The sequence below is a fragment of the Argiope bruennichi genome, chromosome 2, assembly GCF_947563725.1.
Source record: "Argiope bruennichi chromosome 2, qqArgBrue1.1, whole genome shotgun sequence".
Classification (NCBI taxonomy): domain Eukaryota; kingdom Metazoa; phylum Arthropoda; class Arachnida; order Araneae; family Araneidae; genus Argiope; species Argiope bruennichi.
This window is the reverse complement of record NC_079152.1, coordinates 123,648,944-123,669,243: the sequence shown is the minus strand read 5'-3', so window position 1 is coordinate 123,669,243 and position 20,300 is coordinate 123,648,944. Positions and strand designations below refer to the sequence as shown.

Below are 20,300 nucleotides of genomic sequence, written 5' to 3'. Positions count from 1 at the left end.
TGTTGAGTGATCATAAATGTAATTCTTTCTTTTCTTTTAAGTTCCACAGCATTGTAATTTCTCTTTTTTTTTTTTTTTTTACTCGTATTATTAGCTTTAGATATTTAGCAGAATCCTTTCATTTTCAACAATGAAAGAAATCATGAAAAAAAGAAAACAGCTTCAATTTCATGTGACAATGTAGCGTATTTTTTAACTAAGCAAAATGTCTTTTAAATTACCAAAATTTAGAAAAAATTTACACTGGTAATTAATTGGTAATTGTAATTAATTTTTTTGAAACGTTGTAAGATCTATCTTTGCGCAATATTATCCCAAGCTATCCCTTAAAAATGACATAATTCAACTTGATTGGTTGATTTTAATTAAAAATTACCCGTTATACCATCTGGTTCGGTTTAGGTGTCAAATTTCTGATCTCTAGAACCACAATTTAATATAATGAAATATCTTTTGCAACCACAACACAGCTTTTATAAAAATTATTTCTTGGTTAATGATCCACAGATTAAAAATTGTCACAAGTATTAATTTTTGTAACTGTCCATTACCAGAGAATTCAGAGCAAAAATTCAACAAAATAATGCTAACATGTATAATTAATTTTCAATAACTTGTTAATAATATTCAAATTCCTTTGTACTGCAAAAAGTACTCCATTTTTTTAAAAATGTAAATTGCTTATACCTTTTGATTCTATGTGATGAGATGTCAATCTTTTCGATAAATTACTTCCTTTTCGACTCGAGAAGTTTATAACACTAGTTGCCGACACAAAGTAAATGATGACCTCTAATCGTTTCTCGAGTGCAAAGTTTCAGACTTAATCGATTCTTCACCAGAAAGCTATAATAGAGGCCAGAAAATAACTTAATGTCAAGAAAATGCCGTTAAAACTCGTACTTTTCTCTAACTCGTAATTTTTAACTTCCGAAATAGAAAAGGTTCTGTTTGGTAGTGGGGTAGTCATAAATTAAGCTGTAATATGTTTGGCTGTTGGGAGGAGAAGGGGAGAACGTCAGATTTCAGCGAAAAATAGAATGAACACGTATAGCTTAGCAAAATGTCTTTTGCATTTTAAGTGCATATTTATTTTATACAAGTATTGTTACAAACCTGTAATGCTGCTTCCCAGCACGGTTAGTTCTTTCACCGGAAAGAATGATTACAATCATCTGTATTGGATACTGCTCGGGTGCCGAGCCAGTGATCCCAGAGCTTGGCGATCGTTTGGCGACGAATTTGGCGACAAAATAGATATGACTGGAAACTTTGAGAATTTTAGTGATCCAGCCAATAGGAACTGAGATACGCCTGATTGGTCCAGAACCTTCTCGGCCTGCCTCTCATGAACTATAAAAGGCCAGCGGTCTCAAGCTGCAGTGTACCAGAGTTGGAGTCGTGAGACAAGTCATTGAGCGGATAACGAAGCAACGGCGGAATAGTCCAACATTGTGTGGAGCTCAAGCGATTACTGTACTGAGCTGTATGCCGAGTCTTGGCTTTTATTGTCGAAGCAGCATCGTGTCGTGTGTGTAGTAATGAGTAGGCAGTTAGATACAGCTAAAGCGAGGAGACGGTGGAGAAGTGCAAATGTTTGGAGAGGTCGTAGAGTGAAGCTTAATGAAATCCCTTCTTTTGCTGAATTCTGTCTGACCGCTTTGCGTGCTGTGGTCGATTACTACTTGTAGGCTACTGTTTGCTGTATTGTGCTGCTGTGTGCTTCCCGTGTTCGTCTCGGCTGTGTATTTCTTGTCTTTGTGTTAAATAAAAGTGGTCGTCGTTCGTTATTATGGTCTGCTGATTGTTTTCACACCATACACTCATTACAAGTGAACCGGTGAATTTACAGATCTAGTAGGATTGGTCGATAATGAAACAATGTATATTCTGAAGTTGAAAATCATTTTTGTTTTATGGTATTTTCGGAAGTTACCAAGGGGAAACGCCAAATTTTCGCTTAACTTTTAAATGTAACGATATTTTTTAAAAACTTTTAATTAAAAGTAGACATATTCTCACTTTCCAAAATATATAAATGTCCAGTTTGGTAGCTGTAGGTTAAATAGCCCGGCCTGTAGAGTTCCAACACATACACAATCATATTTATTATTACTAGAGATTATTCGTTCTCTTTTTACCTCTACTTTAAAATTTGATTTTTTTTATATAAAAACAGCTTTTTCATAATAGAAAAATAATTTTAAAACACATTCTTAGATAATCACTTCTGCTTTAGCATTTATAACTGATGCAAATTTTGCTTATTTTCAAATGTTAAAAATACAGAAAATTTTATATCTGGCATTCATTACAAAAATTAGTGTTTAACTCTTTCAAATATCATTTAAAGTATGTCAAATGCATAAATTTTCAAATATCATTCCTCAACATAACTAGAGTAATTTTGATGGGATCTTAACTTCCTTGAGATAAATTGTAAGGAGATTGGTTCTCTAGCTCAGAGAGTAAGGGATGAAATTTTTATTTTCCTATAACTTCTTTGTGAATGAAAACAGAAAAATAAAATTAGGTGAGTTAATGTCACACTAAGATCAACAACTTTCGCGTTAAAATTTTTTCGATTGTTGAAATTGCTTAGAAGTTAGGAGCTGAAAATCGTTTTTCAACTTCTAATTATCGACTATTTTTAATATGATCTGTATTGGCTCGTTTAAATAAATTTTAAAAAAAATTATTTTTACTTACTTTTTTTAAAAATTTGGAATTGCGTAAACATATCCAATTAGTCTTGAAGGAGATTTTTTAAAAATATATATATATATTTTAAGGTTTATATGATATTTTATCATTAATATAAGGATAAAATGATGGAAAAAAGTGGAATTATTTAAACATATATGTAGCTTTTGAAAAAAAAGCATATTTTGATTAAAATTTTATCATTTATTTACAAAAACTAGGATTGTGCAAGAGAAGAAAAAAAATGTTACAGTTTTTCATTTTTCTTTGTAACATTACATGCCTAACAGAGTATAACTAACTATTATTTAAGAATTATATTCAAAATAAAAATTTTGTGTGTAAAGTATGAAATGTGGGAACTTTTTCAATAATATTTATATTAAACAATCATAAATCCACTTCTAGAGCTTTTAATATCAAATCAATAGTTCATTACATTCTGCATAACGCAAGCACTAATTATAAATTTCGTTATGATATCTTGATTATTTTTTGAGACATGACGATACTCGTTACTGTAGAATTACTATTACTCGTAGTACTCTTTAAAGAAAAAAAAACTCGTTTTTCAGAAAAATGCCTTTAAAATTTTTAAATGCCTATGAATAAGCATTACTTACAAGTCAATAATTTGTAATAACTTGATTTCTAATTGACATAGAGAGAGAAAATAAAGATATCACTGGAAACAGAAACGTACTTATTTTTTGAAACAGCATAAAAAAATTGGGAAATAATTTGTTGAAGTTTAATAAATTTCCTCAAATGATGAAGAATAGAGCATTGTAGAATGTCATCATAATCACTACCACATATACAACTATCGTTTCACAAGCTGAATCTTTTAAGATAATGCGGACAAAGTCCATGGTTTGTTATTAATTGGGTTAAGTATTTATTGTCAATACATCTTTTTTTTTTTTTTTTTTACCTGAGAAAAGACACTGAAAGTAAAGCAGCCTTTTTCATTGTTTTCTTATCTTGGATGCCATGATTTAGTATACACCCCCATCAACCCAAGACATAAATCTTTGAAACACGTAAAAGTTACATAGTTCTTTTTTAGCATTTAGTTTGTTTCATCAAACTCCCAAGAGCAAATGGGAGGGGGAGACATAAAAACTAATGATTTAGGGCTAAGACAAAAAAAAACTTTGTTAAATATCTTACAGTTGATTAATTTTTCAAATTTGCGCCCTGTAATACGCCTATGGCTGGATGGCTGCTAAAGAAGGCTACAATGAGGCTCGAAGCCCACTTAGAGAAAGGCCCAGATGGGAACATTCGGTCCCGTCAATTGAATACCGACGCTGCTTCTTGAAAAATATATCCCGCGTATTTTATCTCTCATCCCAGCAATACTATCTGTGATGTAAGAAAGAAACATTTACAGAATACTTTCGATGGTGAATATTCTTCGTTGAGTTTGACTAAAGATAATTCTTTCAGAAGTCAATTTTCAACAGTTATAGTTAAAATGAATATCAATCCTGAATTTATTTTTACATTTATTTGATAATTTTTGTTATTTTAAATCTGCGCTCATTTCTTCTCCAGTATGTTGCCACATCAATTCGTTTAAAAAAAACATGGCCTATAAGTGAACAGTTTGCAATAAATATAAAAGAAATTTACTATTACGAATTATCCTTTATTTATCAAATTATTGTGTTCTCTTTATTTATTAATTAGACGTAAAAATATTATCGAAATAATACCGTAATTTCGCGTGAGATTGTATGCCATATTTACATGTTAAGAATTTACTGATTATAAATTTGGACAATAAACATTTTTTAACGTTATTTAGAACGAGTTTCAGTTATTCTCAAACAAATTATTAACTTATTTATATTTGGGATTTTTAATAATTTTGTCTCTGTATTACAAAATTTATATAATTACATTAGCTACATAAAATATAATTCATTAAATTAAGTGTTGTTATAAATTTTACACATTCAGTTTCAAAATTTATCATCATATGGATATCTGTTTAGAAATTTTGGAACAAGAACAATTTATAAATTCATCTTTACTATTATTATAATGGCATACTTAAAAGCTCCTAAAAAGTCAAGTAAAAAATACTTTAAAAAAGCTTATAAGTTCTAATAAAAATTGAAAAATTGCTTGCGAATTTGTTTTAATGTATTTTCATTTTTCAATACAAATATAAGATTTGAGAAGATACATAATTGCCAACATAATAATGAATTATAAGAACAAATATTTTTATATACGCATAGATATTGAATATTGTTTGAGATAATCTTTTCTACATTTTCTGCCATTTAATATATATTAAAATGAACTCGCTTTTAAAAGTTTAAAATTTAAATCAAAATGCTAAATATAATGTTTTAATCAAAATCAAAATGCTAAAATATAATGCTTTCCTTCAATATCCCGTAAAATCCAAATTTTTAAAAATTAGGCGAGGAATTGTTCTTATTATTACTTTAAATTAAAATTGAATTTTTCTCATATATATATAATATGCATTGAAAGATATTTTTACCATCTTTAAATGAAAGAAGTGTTCTTAATATTTTATGATTAACGCTTTTCTTATTGATTCCATAATATTAAATGATTTTGATAATTACATAATATTATGATTATTTTCTAACAATAATCGCAATAATATGCTTTAATATAATTTTACTTCTCCAATAGGGAACCAAAGAATAAATGATAAAATATTTAATATTATGGATATTATTTAATAATATATTATGGATATTATTTAATGTTAATATTCGAAGAAATTTGCATTTATCAATGCATCAACTTAAAACCATACAAACTTACGAGTACACAAAAATAATAATTGATTTTTAATAACAACATGAGCTCTTTGTTTCAAAAAACTATTTTTAGAAAACGGGTCGTTCTACAACATTTTAGAACGTTGTTAAAAGTAAATCGAGAAATTTAATGAATACAAATTTTCTGTCCCACTTTGCTCCTCAATTCAAAAAGAGATGAGTTTTTGTTTTAATTTCTTACAGAATCTCCGCATCAGAAAATGCATGAGGAGGCACTTTTCTCTCCTCATCACTTGAAATGGATCAAGAATGTTCGGGTGGAGGGGGGGGGGAATCGCTGAAAAGATGCAGAGGAGAGGGGGGGGGCAAGAAGTGTTGCTCCCATAAAGCAACTCCCATCGCTCATTTCTGCCGCTTGGAACGGCAGATGACGGCATCGATCCAGTGGCACCTGCGAGCCTTCTGATTGGCTAGAGCCGGTGCCGCAGTAGCAGCCGGTGCGCATTCCGAGCTGTCGCCAACTTTTGGCGCGGAATCGGATCGGAAAGAGGTGGTGGGGGAGGACGACGTTCACCACTCCTCTGTATCCATTGTCAATTTTTCGCACCCGAAAACCCGAGCTGGCGTAAAATCGAAACGATCGTCCAATGGGCGGGAGCGCTTCTCTCCCCCCTTTAACTGCATAATGCATAAGACTTGCTTCCCCCTCTCAACCGAAAGGGGGAGAGCAAGAGATATTCTTAATAATCCGTCGGAGAGAACCGAGAGGGGAGGGCATGAAATTTCGTGTATAATGTCAGGAAGGGGAGGGGGCAGACAGAAGCAGACGATATTATGGGGGAGGGAGGACACTGAGAGATTCTTCCTGAATACATGGCATGGGTAAAGGAAATGTGTCGAAGGGAGGGGATGAAGACAGAATGGCTTCTAAAGAGGAGCCTCTTCCCTGTTCCGGATTTTATCTGTTGCGTATAAAGGGCGGACGCATCGGGAGTTGATGTTCTAATTAGATCGCAGCAGAAGCTGCCGGGTCCCCGGCTGTTGTCGGCTGCATCTGGCGGCTCCACACGCCACATTGCCTAACATGTCGGGCGCACTCAACCCGTCAAACGGTGTCAATCGCTTTCACGCTAGCTCGGCCACGGCGGCGGCTCCTTTTGGCACACCTGAGTGCGGTTCGGCGGCGGCTTTCCTCGAGCTCACCAACTCCGCAGCGATCGCCGCAGACTTCGCCTACGACTTTGGACTCGCCGCTGGATTCCGGCACCACCACCAGCCGCCTCCCGCACATTCGACCGCAGCCGGATTTGGCTATTTTGGTTCTTCGGACGCCGCAGCAGCTGCAGCTGCGGCCGCAGAGAGCTACGCCTCGCTGGCTTGGGAAGCGCAAAGCGCTGCTGCTCTTGCTGCCACTTACCAAGGCCATCATCAGACGGGGTTCGCCTCGTGCGATTTCGGTCCATTTTCAATTTCTAACACAGGTTGCGCCGGAGGGAGGATACCTGGGATGGGGGTGCAGCGACTTGGACCACCTCCACCGAGGGCACCCTCCCACTGTAATGGGCAGACAACCACCAAGACCAAAACAAGGAGGCGCGTGGCCACCATTGCCCAGCGCCGCGCCGCTAATATCCGAGAGAGGCGTCGGATGTTCAACCTCAACTCGGCCTTCGACAAGCTTCGCAAAAAGGTGCCCACCTTCGCGTATGAGAAGCGATTGTCCCGGATCGAGACTCTGAGGCTGGCCATCATGTACATCGCTTTCATGACAGAAGTGGTTCGCGGTGGCAAAGATTCCGACGGCCACCACAGTCATCATGACATACCTCTAGTCCCACCAGGAGCGTATACGCCAGGGCTTCCCGATGGACATTTGTGGACACCACCACATGGCACTACGGCTCTCAATGAGGGGCACACCCAAAGACCCGACAGATTATCCCACATCTGTTCCCGGCAGGTATAAAGAAAGAAAGAAGACAGGTTTTTCAAACAGTTTTCATCAGACTTTCACTGTCGAACTTCCAGTGACCATCCACACACACACTTGACTAGCTTTGACCTTCAGTCGCTTACTGTAGGGGGAGCTAGACTCGAACAGTTGCGCTTATCAAGTATATCTTATGATTCAAGTCTTCCAGTGTCAAGTCTCCCAAACAGTCAACAACTTTCAACATCAGCAATTGCTATAATACTGTGGTAAAAACCTGACAAGTTTAAGTGGTATATCATTACTGCGTAAATCTCTTCTGTGATTTTTTTTCTATACCTTTCAGGAACATTTACTTTTTGAGGATTATTGTCGGTAAATATTACCTTCAATGAGAATGCATGAAGTTGTCATGCAAAATTCGATTTCTAGAATTTTAAAAACTAAACTCTTCATGGAGTTTCTGTTTCATTTCAATGATGATGCGATTTTTTTTTTTTTTTTTATGTGAGAAAGAAAATACATGAACTTTGCCTCTAGCGAACATGTATCGAAATTTCAATGGAAAGATTCAAGGTTTCGTAGAAAATTCACAATTTTTGTATGAAGTAAAATTTAGTTTATTCATGTCTGCATATCAGTGAAGTGTTTTCGGTCTTTCAGTCACGATATGTAAATATTTATTCCGTACTGTAGGCGACTGTAAAAGTTGTTAGTGAGCATATCATTTGGATACATAAGAATCCAGAACTTGTAAATAAGTGAATAACAGTTTCTATTTATTACCTCATTTTCATTTTGTATATAATTCATGAATTAATTTATTTTTATGTCCCTTTATTTGCTAAGGGAGACCATGAGCTGAGGTGAGTGTTCAATCAAATTGTTGTGCAATCCCTATTTATTCTATTTTTCTTCTATAGTGTTGCTTTGTTCTCTTGCTTTGCCTTTATTTATAAACTGTCATTTTCTTGAAAACCAATAATGTTTTCATTGTATGTTTTTAAATAACCATTTCGATATATTTACTTAATAATATTTAATATATAGAGTTGTACTGATTTATTATATTTTAGAAAGTAGAAAAAAAAAGCAGTGTAATAACATTACAACGGCCTCTACAGTTTAACCTTAATATTTTGTAGGCAATATTAATTTACATATTCCCATTTAAGTAAGCAATATATATATATATATATATATATATATATATATATATATATATATATATATATATATATATATATATATATATATATATATATATATATATATATATATATATATAAAGTCAAAATTGACTAATTCTCTAATCTTTACATACATTTTTCCATGTGAGAATACACAAAAATTAATTTTTATAGAATTTAGAAATTTTATAGAGTTCTTTATTTTTCAAGAAAACTATTAGCTTATAGAGTTAAAAATTTAAGCTATTAGGACCATATGCTATTGTTGTTAAATGAAAAACAATGCTTTTTAAATATAAACTGTAACTATATAATTCAGAGATCAACTTTTGTACACCTACTTACCTTTCGATTTTAACATTGCTTCTCTCTAAAATAACAATAAATAAATATCAATTCTTATTCCTAACAAAGTTGTTGTGATTATTTATTTTTTAGCTTTGATATTTCTAAACGTGTTGCATTATGATTTGCCAAATTACATTTTGTGTGCCAAACTCTTATTGAAAACTTGTTAAAATTATCATTTGCTTTGGATCACCCATTTTGTAGTTTTTCTATAACTAAAATATAAGATTTAAATTTTTTTCAATAGTTCTCTCCAGTTTTTGTTTTAAAGATAAAAAAACAAACAACGAATTCAAAAATTTAGAAACAAAATTTAGAATTCAAAAATTTAGAACATTTTTAACAATTTATTAGCTTAATTTAATAATAATAAGTAAAAAAATGCATTTTCAAATTATAGTAAGTTATTTGTAAAAATTCAGTTGTAAAAATTTAATTAATTATTCATTTTCAATTATTTTCACTTTTAAATTATGCTGAAAATATTAACTAATGTACTATTACAAAAAAAGTTTAAATACTTTATCATAAATGACAAATGTCTTATAGATTCAATATCCTCTTTATAAAATATTATATCTGAAAAAGAAATTTCTACTTTATTTTAAATTCTTCAACATTTCAAAAATGACACTGAATTTAAATAATGTCTGGGAAATTAGAATTCCATATTTAATGTAACAAAACAGCGAATTTCGCTCTAAACCCCATCATCTCAAAATCATTAGAATTATTATGAAATGCATGCTTTTTTTTTCTCTGAAATTTTATGTTCATCCATGTTTTTATATCAAAAATGACACTGAATTTAAATGATCACTTGGAGATGAGAATTCCAAATTTGATGTAACAAGACAGTGAATGTTGCTCTAAACTTTATCATGTTAAGATGATTAGAATTATTATAAATTGTTTGCTTTTTATTTTTCTTCTCCGAAATTCTAAGTTCATCTTCATTCTAGATTCATTTTTATATCAATTGCCGAAACTATACATTTCAATTTCGAGTTTTACATAATTCCGTATGCTTGGCGCATTATGATCAAACTTGGCTTTTGACTCAAAATATCTCAGCTACCAACCAACCAACCGATATTTTATGAACTTATATTTTAATAGAGAACTTACTCAATGAAACACTCGCTGCAAAATTTTACTCAAGCATAAAATGATATACAAAATAAATTTACTTTAATGGTTATAAATTTTTTTAAAGGAATCAGTTTGTTAGAATGACCCGTATCGCTTGGAAACAAATGCGTAAAATTCAACATAGTCTTGAATGATTAAATTATGATTAGTAAAGATTTTTTTCATGGAAAAAGACAAAAACTCCGTCTATAATTTACCTTCACATAAAAATGTTATAACTAATGATTACTGAAGCCTTTGAAAATGGAAGTTCATTATTACCTGTAACCATTGAGATGACAAATTTTTAGGAAAATATATCGGCCATAATCTCTGGAAATCATTTTTGACTTGATGGAATAAACAGCAACCTTTCTAAACAAGTCTTTTTTATCTGGTTAGCTTGTTAGCTGAAGCTGAGATTCTGCAGTTGTGCTTTCAATACCAAATAGATCAGCTTACAATTAATTAAAAACTCAAATTTATTACTTACATTGGCAAAAAAAAAATTACAGATAAAACTCGACTAAGAAACTTCGATGTGCATCATTCATTGTTTATATCAAAGTTTCTCAAAGTATACATTTTTGAAGCAACTTGCATTGGCCTCAGAAAAGGAATCTTTGATTCAATGTACGTTTTTAGGATAGATTATTTATTCACTAAAAACTTTAAGTTTTCAACTGATTCGTTTAGAATATTTGTTGTATTTAATTTCAATTAAATATCATATGTATAATTTATTGTCCATGGTTATCACAACAAAGTTTGCTTAAACATTAAATTAGGATTAATACTTAAGCCGTGTTATTTTAGTAATTTTTTAAGTTCTTATTATGTTCATGAATCTTTCAAATGGATAACCTGACACTCCATTCTCATTAAAAAGGATAATGTCATCTAGTATGAGATTCCCTGCTGTCTGATACACTGCTGTAATTCACTTTCTTATTCCTCGTGTAAAATTAAAATTTATTTCAAAAATTGACAGCGGACTGTACTTCAATTGCACATTGAAGTCGGCTACATTAAAACAGGTTAATAAAATAATTAAAGAATATCATGTACAGTATTTTCCTATCTATTACATAGTATCTTAGAGAGCTCTGTTGAAATGTTCCAAGAAAAATTCATTAAATAAAAGTTCATTACTATTGCCAAAAAATATGAAAAAAAATAAACAGAATTGTCCTTTCTTAACTTTCAATAGTGAAAGAAAAACACAGGGTTAAGTATCGGTAGACACAATAAAAGGGGTTAAAATTTTAAAGAATAGTGAAAAGTATTGTAAACTATGTTTGAAAATAATTTTTTTAAGAAATTGTGAAAATTAAAGAAAATATTGTATGAGGTATTGTTAAAAAATTGGTATAGTTAAAAAACGATTATTTTAATTTTAAGAGGCTGTAAAAATCACTTTTGAATGATAGTATTTCCATAAATTATTGAAGAAAAACACTCATATAGAGATGCTTAGTTTAAATTTCAAATAAAATCATTCTGAAATAAACATTCCTTCTCGCTTAAGAAATCCTGTCCAAAATTTGATTACTCTAGATTTAATGATCTGTACTAAAGAATTCAAACAGACTGATGTTAAAGAGGGCATAATATAACATTTGTAAAAAAAAATTAGCATACAATAAGAAATTTTGATTTTTATGAAAAATAAATGATATTAAAAAGCAAATAAACAGAATATACTTTTTACACACAATACATCTTAAAATATTTTTCAATTTTACAAATGTGTACTTAAGAGGGGATTAAAAATGTTAAAAGTATCCACTCTGAAGTATCACACATATACATTTACAATTTACTATTAAGAGCTTTTAAAATAAGACAATTTGTAATATTTCTATTCACAATAACTATACTTTAACAATAATTGGGTTTTGAAATTATTTTATTATTCAATTTTAATTATCTATTTGATTTGTTTAGTTAATTTTTGTTGCTAATTAATATGCTTTGAAATTTATGAAAGAATTTAGGTATGTGATCCGTATATATAAATAATTATGTCACATTTCAACAAAATAATTCATTATTCGTAGTAATTTTTTTTTTAAAAAAAGCAATTCGTCTTTTCCTTTCAAAATTATTTTGGTTACAACAATCGAATAAATAACTGTTGAGTTCAGCAATATATAAAGATCAAAATTGCTAATTCATTTAATTCAAGGCACTGAAATATGATAAAAAAAAGAAGAAGAAAAACAAATGTAAAATTTAAGTCTTCATGCCAATATAATAGAAGCATCTTTTCTTTTATTCAATGCTTTTGTTACATTTATTCTAGAAGGACCACAATCTATTATAAATCATTGTATTTTTCCTCTTTTTAATCATTTTGAAATTTAGAGTCATGCAATCATATACAAAAAGAAAGTATTTAAAAAATAATATGTAAAATACTTCAAAATTAAAAAAAAAAAATTCTAACCAGGTTGTATTATTTTGAAATTTGCTCAAATTACTCCATAGTAAAAAAAAAGGGAGGGGGGAATCTTTGATCAATTTATTCATTATAAATTTATAGATTTTCAGATTCTTAAAATACTACCTTTTAAAAAGTTTCAGACAACCATTTGAACAGAAAATTACTTAAAAAGCATTGAGTTCTGAAATATAAGGATATAATTCTAAAATCTTTTATCGTTTTAATTAATAAACAAAATTAAATTCTAATATATTTGGAATTATTGTATAATTATAATTAACAAAACAATTATAATTCAATTTTTGAAATAGTCTATTCTTTGAAAGTGATGAAAAATAATAAAGCTTGAAAAAAAGAAAATTTCATTTACAGTGCTTCAATATTATAATTCTTGCGTTGGTATTATAACGGTTTATAAATTAATAATATAAAAACTGAATCGAGTTTTTTTCCTGGATTTCTCGCAAGAATTTTTTTAATTTATTTTACATACGTCAATGTTCTTTAGTCCATTTACAGCAGTGCCATCAACAGTGTTCCTACAGTGAACTACTATGATAGCTTTTGATTCTTTTCGTGACAAAGAATAATCTCTGCTGAAAACTTCGTTACAGGCAGATTTTTCTTTTAAAAAAAATCAAAGCTGTTTCGTCATTAGAAAATGTTGACGATAGTACATTCGCGGCTTTATAAATTTGAATTACTTTATTGAATCTTTATTTACCGTTTTTTAAAAGCAATAAGAAGGACTTTAATTCATCATCAAATTTTGTATTATCTGTGCTAAATTGATAATAGTTTACTTTCCCATGTCAAATATTCTTTTCTTCCTCAAATATTTTAAAATCAAAAAATATTTTGCTAACTCCTAAATTATATTCATAATTTTTGTTTCTTCTAGAAAGTTCTGTGATTAAATTATCATAAGTAAGATTAAAAGTGTTAAAAATTAACTTTTCACAACAGGAGAAAGAATTGTCACTATTAAATTTTTCTCGTGTACGTTTCTAATGAATAGGATAATTCTAAATTAATTGCCTTTTTTTAAAATAAAACATCTATTCTTAAACAATATTCTATTAAATGATGTATTCTTTGAATTTTTTTAATGAAACGATAAAAATTTTAATCTAATAACATGAGCTGAAACTCAAAGAATTATCTATTATAAGCAGAAAGTTAGATAACTTTTTTAACAGAACAGGAAAGATAACTCCTTCATCTTAATTATAATGGAAGGAAAATATTGAAATCCATTTCAAAATCATAATTATTAAAATAGCAAAGCATTTCAAAAACATTTTTCATCTAACTATAGTCAGTTGTTTGCAATTTAAAATTCAAATTAGTTATAATTTTAAATTCTTTTTATTTAAAATTGTCTGTTTTCAACCACACAAAGTTATTTCTTTGTTGCATATTTGGAATTTTAGCGCTTTTAGTAGTTTGATAATTTACATGCAGGTTTATATAATTTTTAAAGGACAGATATAAAACGACATATGACTGAAAAGACTAATAGAACTTTTTAAACTTACTTTGTTTGGATCATTGGCTATCACAAATTTCATGTTACTAATGCAAATTAATTAAAAAGTAGAAGGTTGAAAGTTTTAAAGATTGTATAGCAATACATATGGTATTTATACATTTTTAAAAGGACTTTTAATCTGTTTAATTAATTTGTAAAATGCAAAAACTACTTTTTAAGAGGTTTGATCTGATAACTTTTTAACTGTAAGTTTGCATCGTTATTAATTTAAAAATAGAAGGTTGAGAGTTTTTAATATAGTATAGAGGGTATTTACACATTTTTAAAATGATTTTTGGGCCGTTGAGTTAATGTTTAAAATGTTAAGACTATTTTTTAAAATGTTCAATCTGACAGCTTTTAAGTCCGACTTGTAACTTTGTCTTGAGAAAATTCCATTTTTTGAAAGGCATTGAGATAAAGATACGAAGTTTTCTTCATTAATAAAAGATATAAAACTTTCTCTTGATATAAATTGAGTTTATTTTAACATTTTTTTTCATTATTTTTATTTTTAATTCCGCATTATAGGAGAGTCTTTCGACAATCATAAACTTCTCACTGAAACTTTTCTTTCAGTAATCGAATCAAATTTGGGTATTTTTTTCTCTTCGTTTTCCAAAGTAAATATACTTTTTTTTGTTGTAGCCATATTTAGTACACCCATACTTCATCATATATTTCTATTTATTTCCTGCTAAATAGTTTTCATGCAGAATTTTTATACAGGACACGTCTCAGCAAAAACTAATGACCAATATATATTTTTTTTATCTTTTTTAAATTGTAAATCTTGATTTATTATTTACGGTTACTATAGAAGTACTCAAAGATTTCATAATTGATGTCCGCCTTGATGGTTTTTCTCTTGTTTCCTGGCAATTTCACTTCAGAAATATTTAAAATAGTACTATTATTTCGTTCGGATATTCGTTTGAAGGCAGAACTAATGATTGATAGTTTTTTCCTTTCCCATTAATAATATTGTTCAATTTGTTCTCAGAAATTTACAATGAAAATTTTATACCACTGAATTACAGAATAGAAATATTTTCATCAGAAAGTGTAAAAACATATATTTCTTTCTACATCTTTTTTTACATGCAACATTTTGAAATAAGAATAAATTTAAAAGATGTAAATGATATTTCTCAGTTCAATAATAAACAGTTGTCAGAAATTTTTATTTCAAAGCATTTGCTTTTTTAAAATCTCTATCGAAATCGTATTAAGAATGTTTAAATACTTTCTGCATATTACTACATAGCATTAAAAACAATAATCACATTTTAAAATTAAATGTGTATCATAAAATTTAGAAAAATAACTATTGCATATCTTGAATAGTAACTAAACTTTCCTTCTTTTATTCGATTTATATGCCCGCAGCTAGGTGTTTAATCAAATCGTTCTTTATTATTTGACGTGTGATTTCTTTCTGAATATTAAGAATAGAATTATAGATCAAATTGAAGTCACTAATTATTACTTCACTTAAATATTTATAAATAAAATATGCTCGAAGTTTCCCAGTTGGAATTCATTTCGCTTATAAAGGAAGATGGAATGATTTATTCACATTTTTCTTCAGTCCTTACTACTCGCCTTTAATGACCAGCTAGTCCATTAGAAATATCAGTTTTGTTTACTTTCAATCAGATCTTTTATGAGTAACTAAATATTCATGATCCAATCACAAAAATATTTCTAGACATCAAATTATTAAAGACGTATCCAAGTTAAAGACGCATTATTTAAATAACTTTACTTCTCCTCTCATTATGTGTAGATGCTCATTATGTCATCCTAGCAGAGACAGATCTTATGGTATCAAAGCGCTATTAAAAACTTAGTGTCCTTTTCACCTATTTTCTAACTTTTTCATTCATCATGTAAACTGCACAGATATTAAACAGAATCCTTTTTCTTAAATTTCAAGAATGGAAGAAAACCGGATGATTGAGTGTTTGATGGATATACGGTTTGTATTTCAGTATAACAATTTGATCTATTGTCAAAAATTAAGAAAAATTAGAAAATGCTGAGGTAAACTTCAAAGTTCTGCTTAAGTTTTAATTAATTAATTCACACATACACGTATACATCTATATTATTAGTAGATATGCAATTTAATTCTAAGAAAGCAAAAGAGGTTATCCTCTTTATTATCTAAAAAAAGTGTTTTCTTTAATAGGAATGAAAAAATCATTGCCGTTTTAAAATTTTTGTGAATTTTAAAAGGTCGAATATAAAGTATAACCGATTTAGTTTAATTTTGTTTTTGATAGCTATAGTATATTTTATTGTATATACGAAGTGCATTATCATTACTCGTATCAAGGATTGGTAGGGTAATGAAAAGATGCATAAATGAGAAACATATAAACAGTGATTTAAACTGCTTGAAATTCGAGATATTTTGACACTTGCGAATAGTAGCATTTGCGTACACGTAATTATTGTTTCGTCAGTTCTTTATTTCTGTTCTATAAAAAGAGTTAGGAAGTCAGCAGTGTAGATTTGCAGTAATTTATGGTTGTTGGCAAAGCATTCAAGAAGCGGATCGAAAAATAGTGTTATGAAAACGAACTCATTAAAAAAAAGAAGCTTTATTCTACATGAAAACATGATACACAGATGACAAATCCATATCAAGTATACACATAAACATACTTGCAGAAATCAATAGCACACAAGCAGCAAATCGATATGAAGCAGCTATAATAGCACGAAGTGCTCAGAGAGAACTCGCTGGAAATTAATATGACAAAAAGTGACTTTGTTATTCCAGAATTACTCGCATTCCTCCATTAGATTACTCTGAACTCTGTTTCATTTTATAACCTTTATGACAGAACATAGAATTTTCTAAAATAAACTCTAGAATTCGTGTCCTAATGCAGATATCATCAAAATTCGAGTAGTTCGGGTAAACTTTTTAGTCATGAAAATGGCCAAATGGGCGCTAAGACCGGGAATTGTTACCCGACACACATTCAGCATTCGTGAAAGATATCTGTAAATTTCTCTTTCTTATCATGAAACTGATTGTGCAAGGAAACAATATTACAAATTCGTAAGAACAGCAAATTTGCTTTCCTGGTCATGAAGAACTATTGTTCTTTCTCAGATTCAAAAACCCTCTGCGCTTTTGAGCCTGCATTATATGTGTTCATTGAATCTAAATAGAGGTGGGAGAAACTATGAAAGGGAGACGTTTACATTTAACAGTAGGGTGATATGGGATTATTCGCAGACTTAGGAAGCTTAAATACTGCAGATACCTCGCAATATTGCAGGAAAAATAACTCACAATAAAATACTTTAGAGCAATTTTAATTTAATGTAAGGAGCCTAAACTTTAAATCTTGAAGAATAAAGAAAAAATTTATGTTCTTTAAGTTTGGCAAATAAATTTTTATAAAATAATAATATACTTATGTTAAAAAAATATTTTTCATTAGTTATTGCATTTTTTAACATTATTTTAAGATTTAAAAAGATAGATAATCTTGATCACATTTAATGATATATAAAATATTCTTTGTGCCACTCCTGAAACCTTTTTTACCACTTGAACTTAACATATATGCAATCAATATGCAATTTTGAGTTAAAATAAAATAGTGCAGTCAAAAATGATATGACACTCACTTGTACACGGGATAAAACAGAATGAAAAAGTATTATTGTAAGTATTAAACAAGAAAAAGAGATTGCAATAAAGTGTTATTTATAAAATAATTTTAAATTTATCAACAATTTTTTTTATTTTATTCATATTAAAGTTATTAAAATATTTATGAAAAGAATATAATTTTTTTTTAATAAAAAAATAGCTATCATCGCAAAAGTTAATGTAACAAAATATAATCTCATACCAAAGAACAACAAAAACAATATTTATGCCGATAACTGATAACTGACGAACAAATGCCAAGCAAATTCACATTATGAAAACAGTTTTATAGTAAATATATACAGTCGAAGAAGATAATGCTAATAAAATAATAATGACACAATTATAGAATATAACAAAAAAATATATATTTATCATGGACAGAGCACATAATTTCTTGAATTCCTAAATTTATAGAAATCCTACATGAGCATTCTTGTGACATATCGGATTTCAAATAATTTCTAATTAATTGTAATCGAGAAAAATTTCTTTTTATCAAGGAAACAGATTATTAAAATTTTTTAACTTATTGGAATATTTTCAAAATTATGATAAAGATTATTTTTGTAAATTAGATAAATGGTTTCTTTAAGAAGGCCTGAATCAAATAACAAGTGTTTAAAGTTTTTAATTTTTTTGTTTTTTCTTTAAATGGTAAAAAAAAATTATGTTTGGTGGAATTTTGTTTGGACTCTTTTCCAAATATATTAACATTGAAATTAAACTAAGTATTATAAGGATTTTTATTTAGTTAAATTAAATTTCTAAAGATTTAAAAATTTTATTTAGCATTTCAAAACATTTAAATTCAGTTTTTTTTATTTAAATTTCTTTTTTATAATCAACTTAATTTTTTTTATGCTTTCTATGTTTAATTTAGTTTTGAACGCAATAAAAATCTCAAATTTTTATGTGGCAAAAATCGAATTATTTAAAAAATCATTTTTTGTGGTCTTTAAATAATTTCGCCAAATTAATTAAAGAGCTTATAAAAGAGTTCAGGTCTTTTGATAGACTTAAGTAACATTTTGCAGACAATATTTAAGCAGATCATCTTATACCATATGAATAAACCACATAAATAAAGTCAAACTTTCTTAATTTAATAATCTAAAAATTGGTCTAAATTTAGTTTTATCGCTAAATTCAGATTTTTACTAATGTTAGTTATTGTGTCACAAAAAAAAAGCCGTGATGTTAGTTATAAACTTGCACACTTATGTCACTTAAGTGTCGTTTAATATTAACTGATGTTTAAAGTTAAAAAATAATTCCTAACCACAATTCAAAGAACTGAAAATGAACAGCTTCTCAAACAATAGAAAAAATTAGCAAATAATATTGGTCTTACCGTTGGTCATTAGATTTAATAAATAATATACACAAGATAAAAGAAACGTTTTTATTGTTTATTGTTTACATTTAACAATAAAATTAACTCGGATTATTCGCAGACTGAATTTAAATAATAAAGTCAGAAACGTCACGATATTCACATACATGTGAAAAAAATGGAACAAAAAAGTATCCAAAAGGGTTGGAATCAAGGTCAAAGAATGACGAAGAATTTCGGAAATGCGGTCACTCTTCCGCGTCTCTCCCCTTAATGAGATAGAATCGTTGAAACGTGGTCTTCTCAAAATACTGAAACGGACAATAGGTTCATATATAAAGTATGTTGAAGACCATTTTAAACATTTTTCATGTTAAAGCCGTTACTGGTGCCTTCATCAAGGACATCATTATCTAAAATAAGTTCTTGTAAATTTTCCAATAAAGTATTAGGAGAATGTTTTCCTAATAGAAGTACCTCAACGAAGTTCCAAAAACTCATTCACATCAGCATCAATTATAATACGATACGATATACAGCGATAATATACCGAACAACTAATAATAATAATGATGGCTTGATCAAGATGATTTATTATAATTAATTTTACATATTTTTTATACATATAGAAGAAAATAATGATTTTTTTAAAACCGTGTAACTACTTTTGATGACAAAATGAAATGTTACAGTTGAATGGACGAAACAAAAGATATGGAATTGTTACACATAAATTTCATTTTTTTTTTCTTTTAAAAATTTCGTTTCTTTTGAAAATACAGTTATCTCTTTAAGTTTTAGAGAACCAACGGGAGGAGTCCCCCCCAAAACTTTCTCGAATATTCTCTAACAAACTTGTCATGCTAGAGAACGCCTTGCTTGACACTGGCGTACAATTGCCGGATATTGACTTTTGCCGTGAATTTAATATTTCTTACTGAATCTATTGTGTCCTCTTTGGCGAGTGCTTTGACGATTAATCTCTGGCATGCCGTTAATAGTAACTGAAAATCGAATTTGTGCTTTAGACACGTTTTTCTCAACCGACTGAAACAAAGATGTGACACAAAACTGAACTTGTAGTCACATAATACCCTACTAAATTTGATATATTTAAGTTATTGAGTTTTTGAATTAACGCGTTTACATGTTTCGGAAAGTACAGACCGACAGACAATCAACCCTTTGTTATATTTCTCTCAAAATTTGTCAAATGTCTACACTGTAGATGT

General features: G+C 29.2%; 1 protein-coding gene across 1 annotated transcript; it reads left to right on the top strand.

Annotated features, from left to right (window-relative positions):
* Positions 1-6,362: 6,362 nt before the first annotated feature.
* Positions 6,363-8,580, top strand: LOC129961659 (neurogenin-2-like). Its single transcript, XM_056075186.1, has one exon. It carries the CDS (start codon positions 6,562-6,564, stop codon positions 7,441-7,443), a length of 882 nt encoding a protein of 293 aa, XP_055931161.1. The 5' UTR covers positions 6,363-6,561; the 3' UTR covers positions 7,444-8,580.
* The last annotated feature ends 11,720 nt before the right edge of the window (positions 8,581-20,300 follow it).

What these genes read in the sequence shown, in the direction of transcription:
- LOC129961659 (XM_056075186.1), top strand. Translation starts at nt 6,562, where the DNA reads ATGTCGGGCGCACTCAACCCGTCAAACGGTGTCAATCGCTTTCACGCT.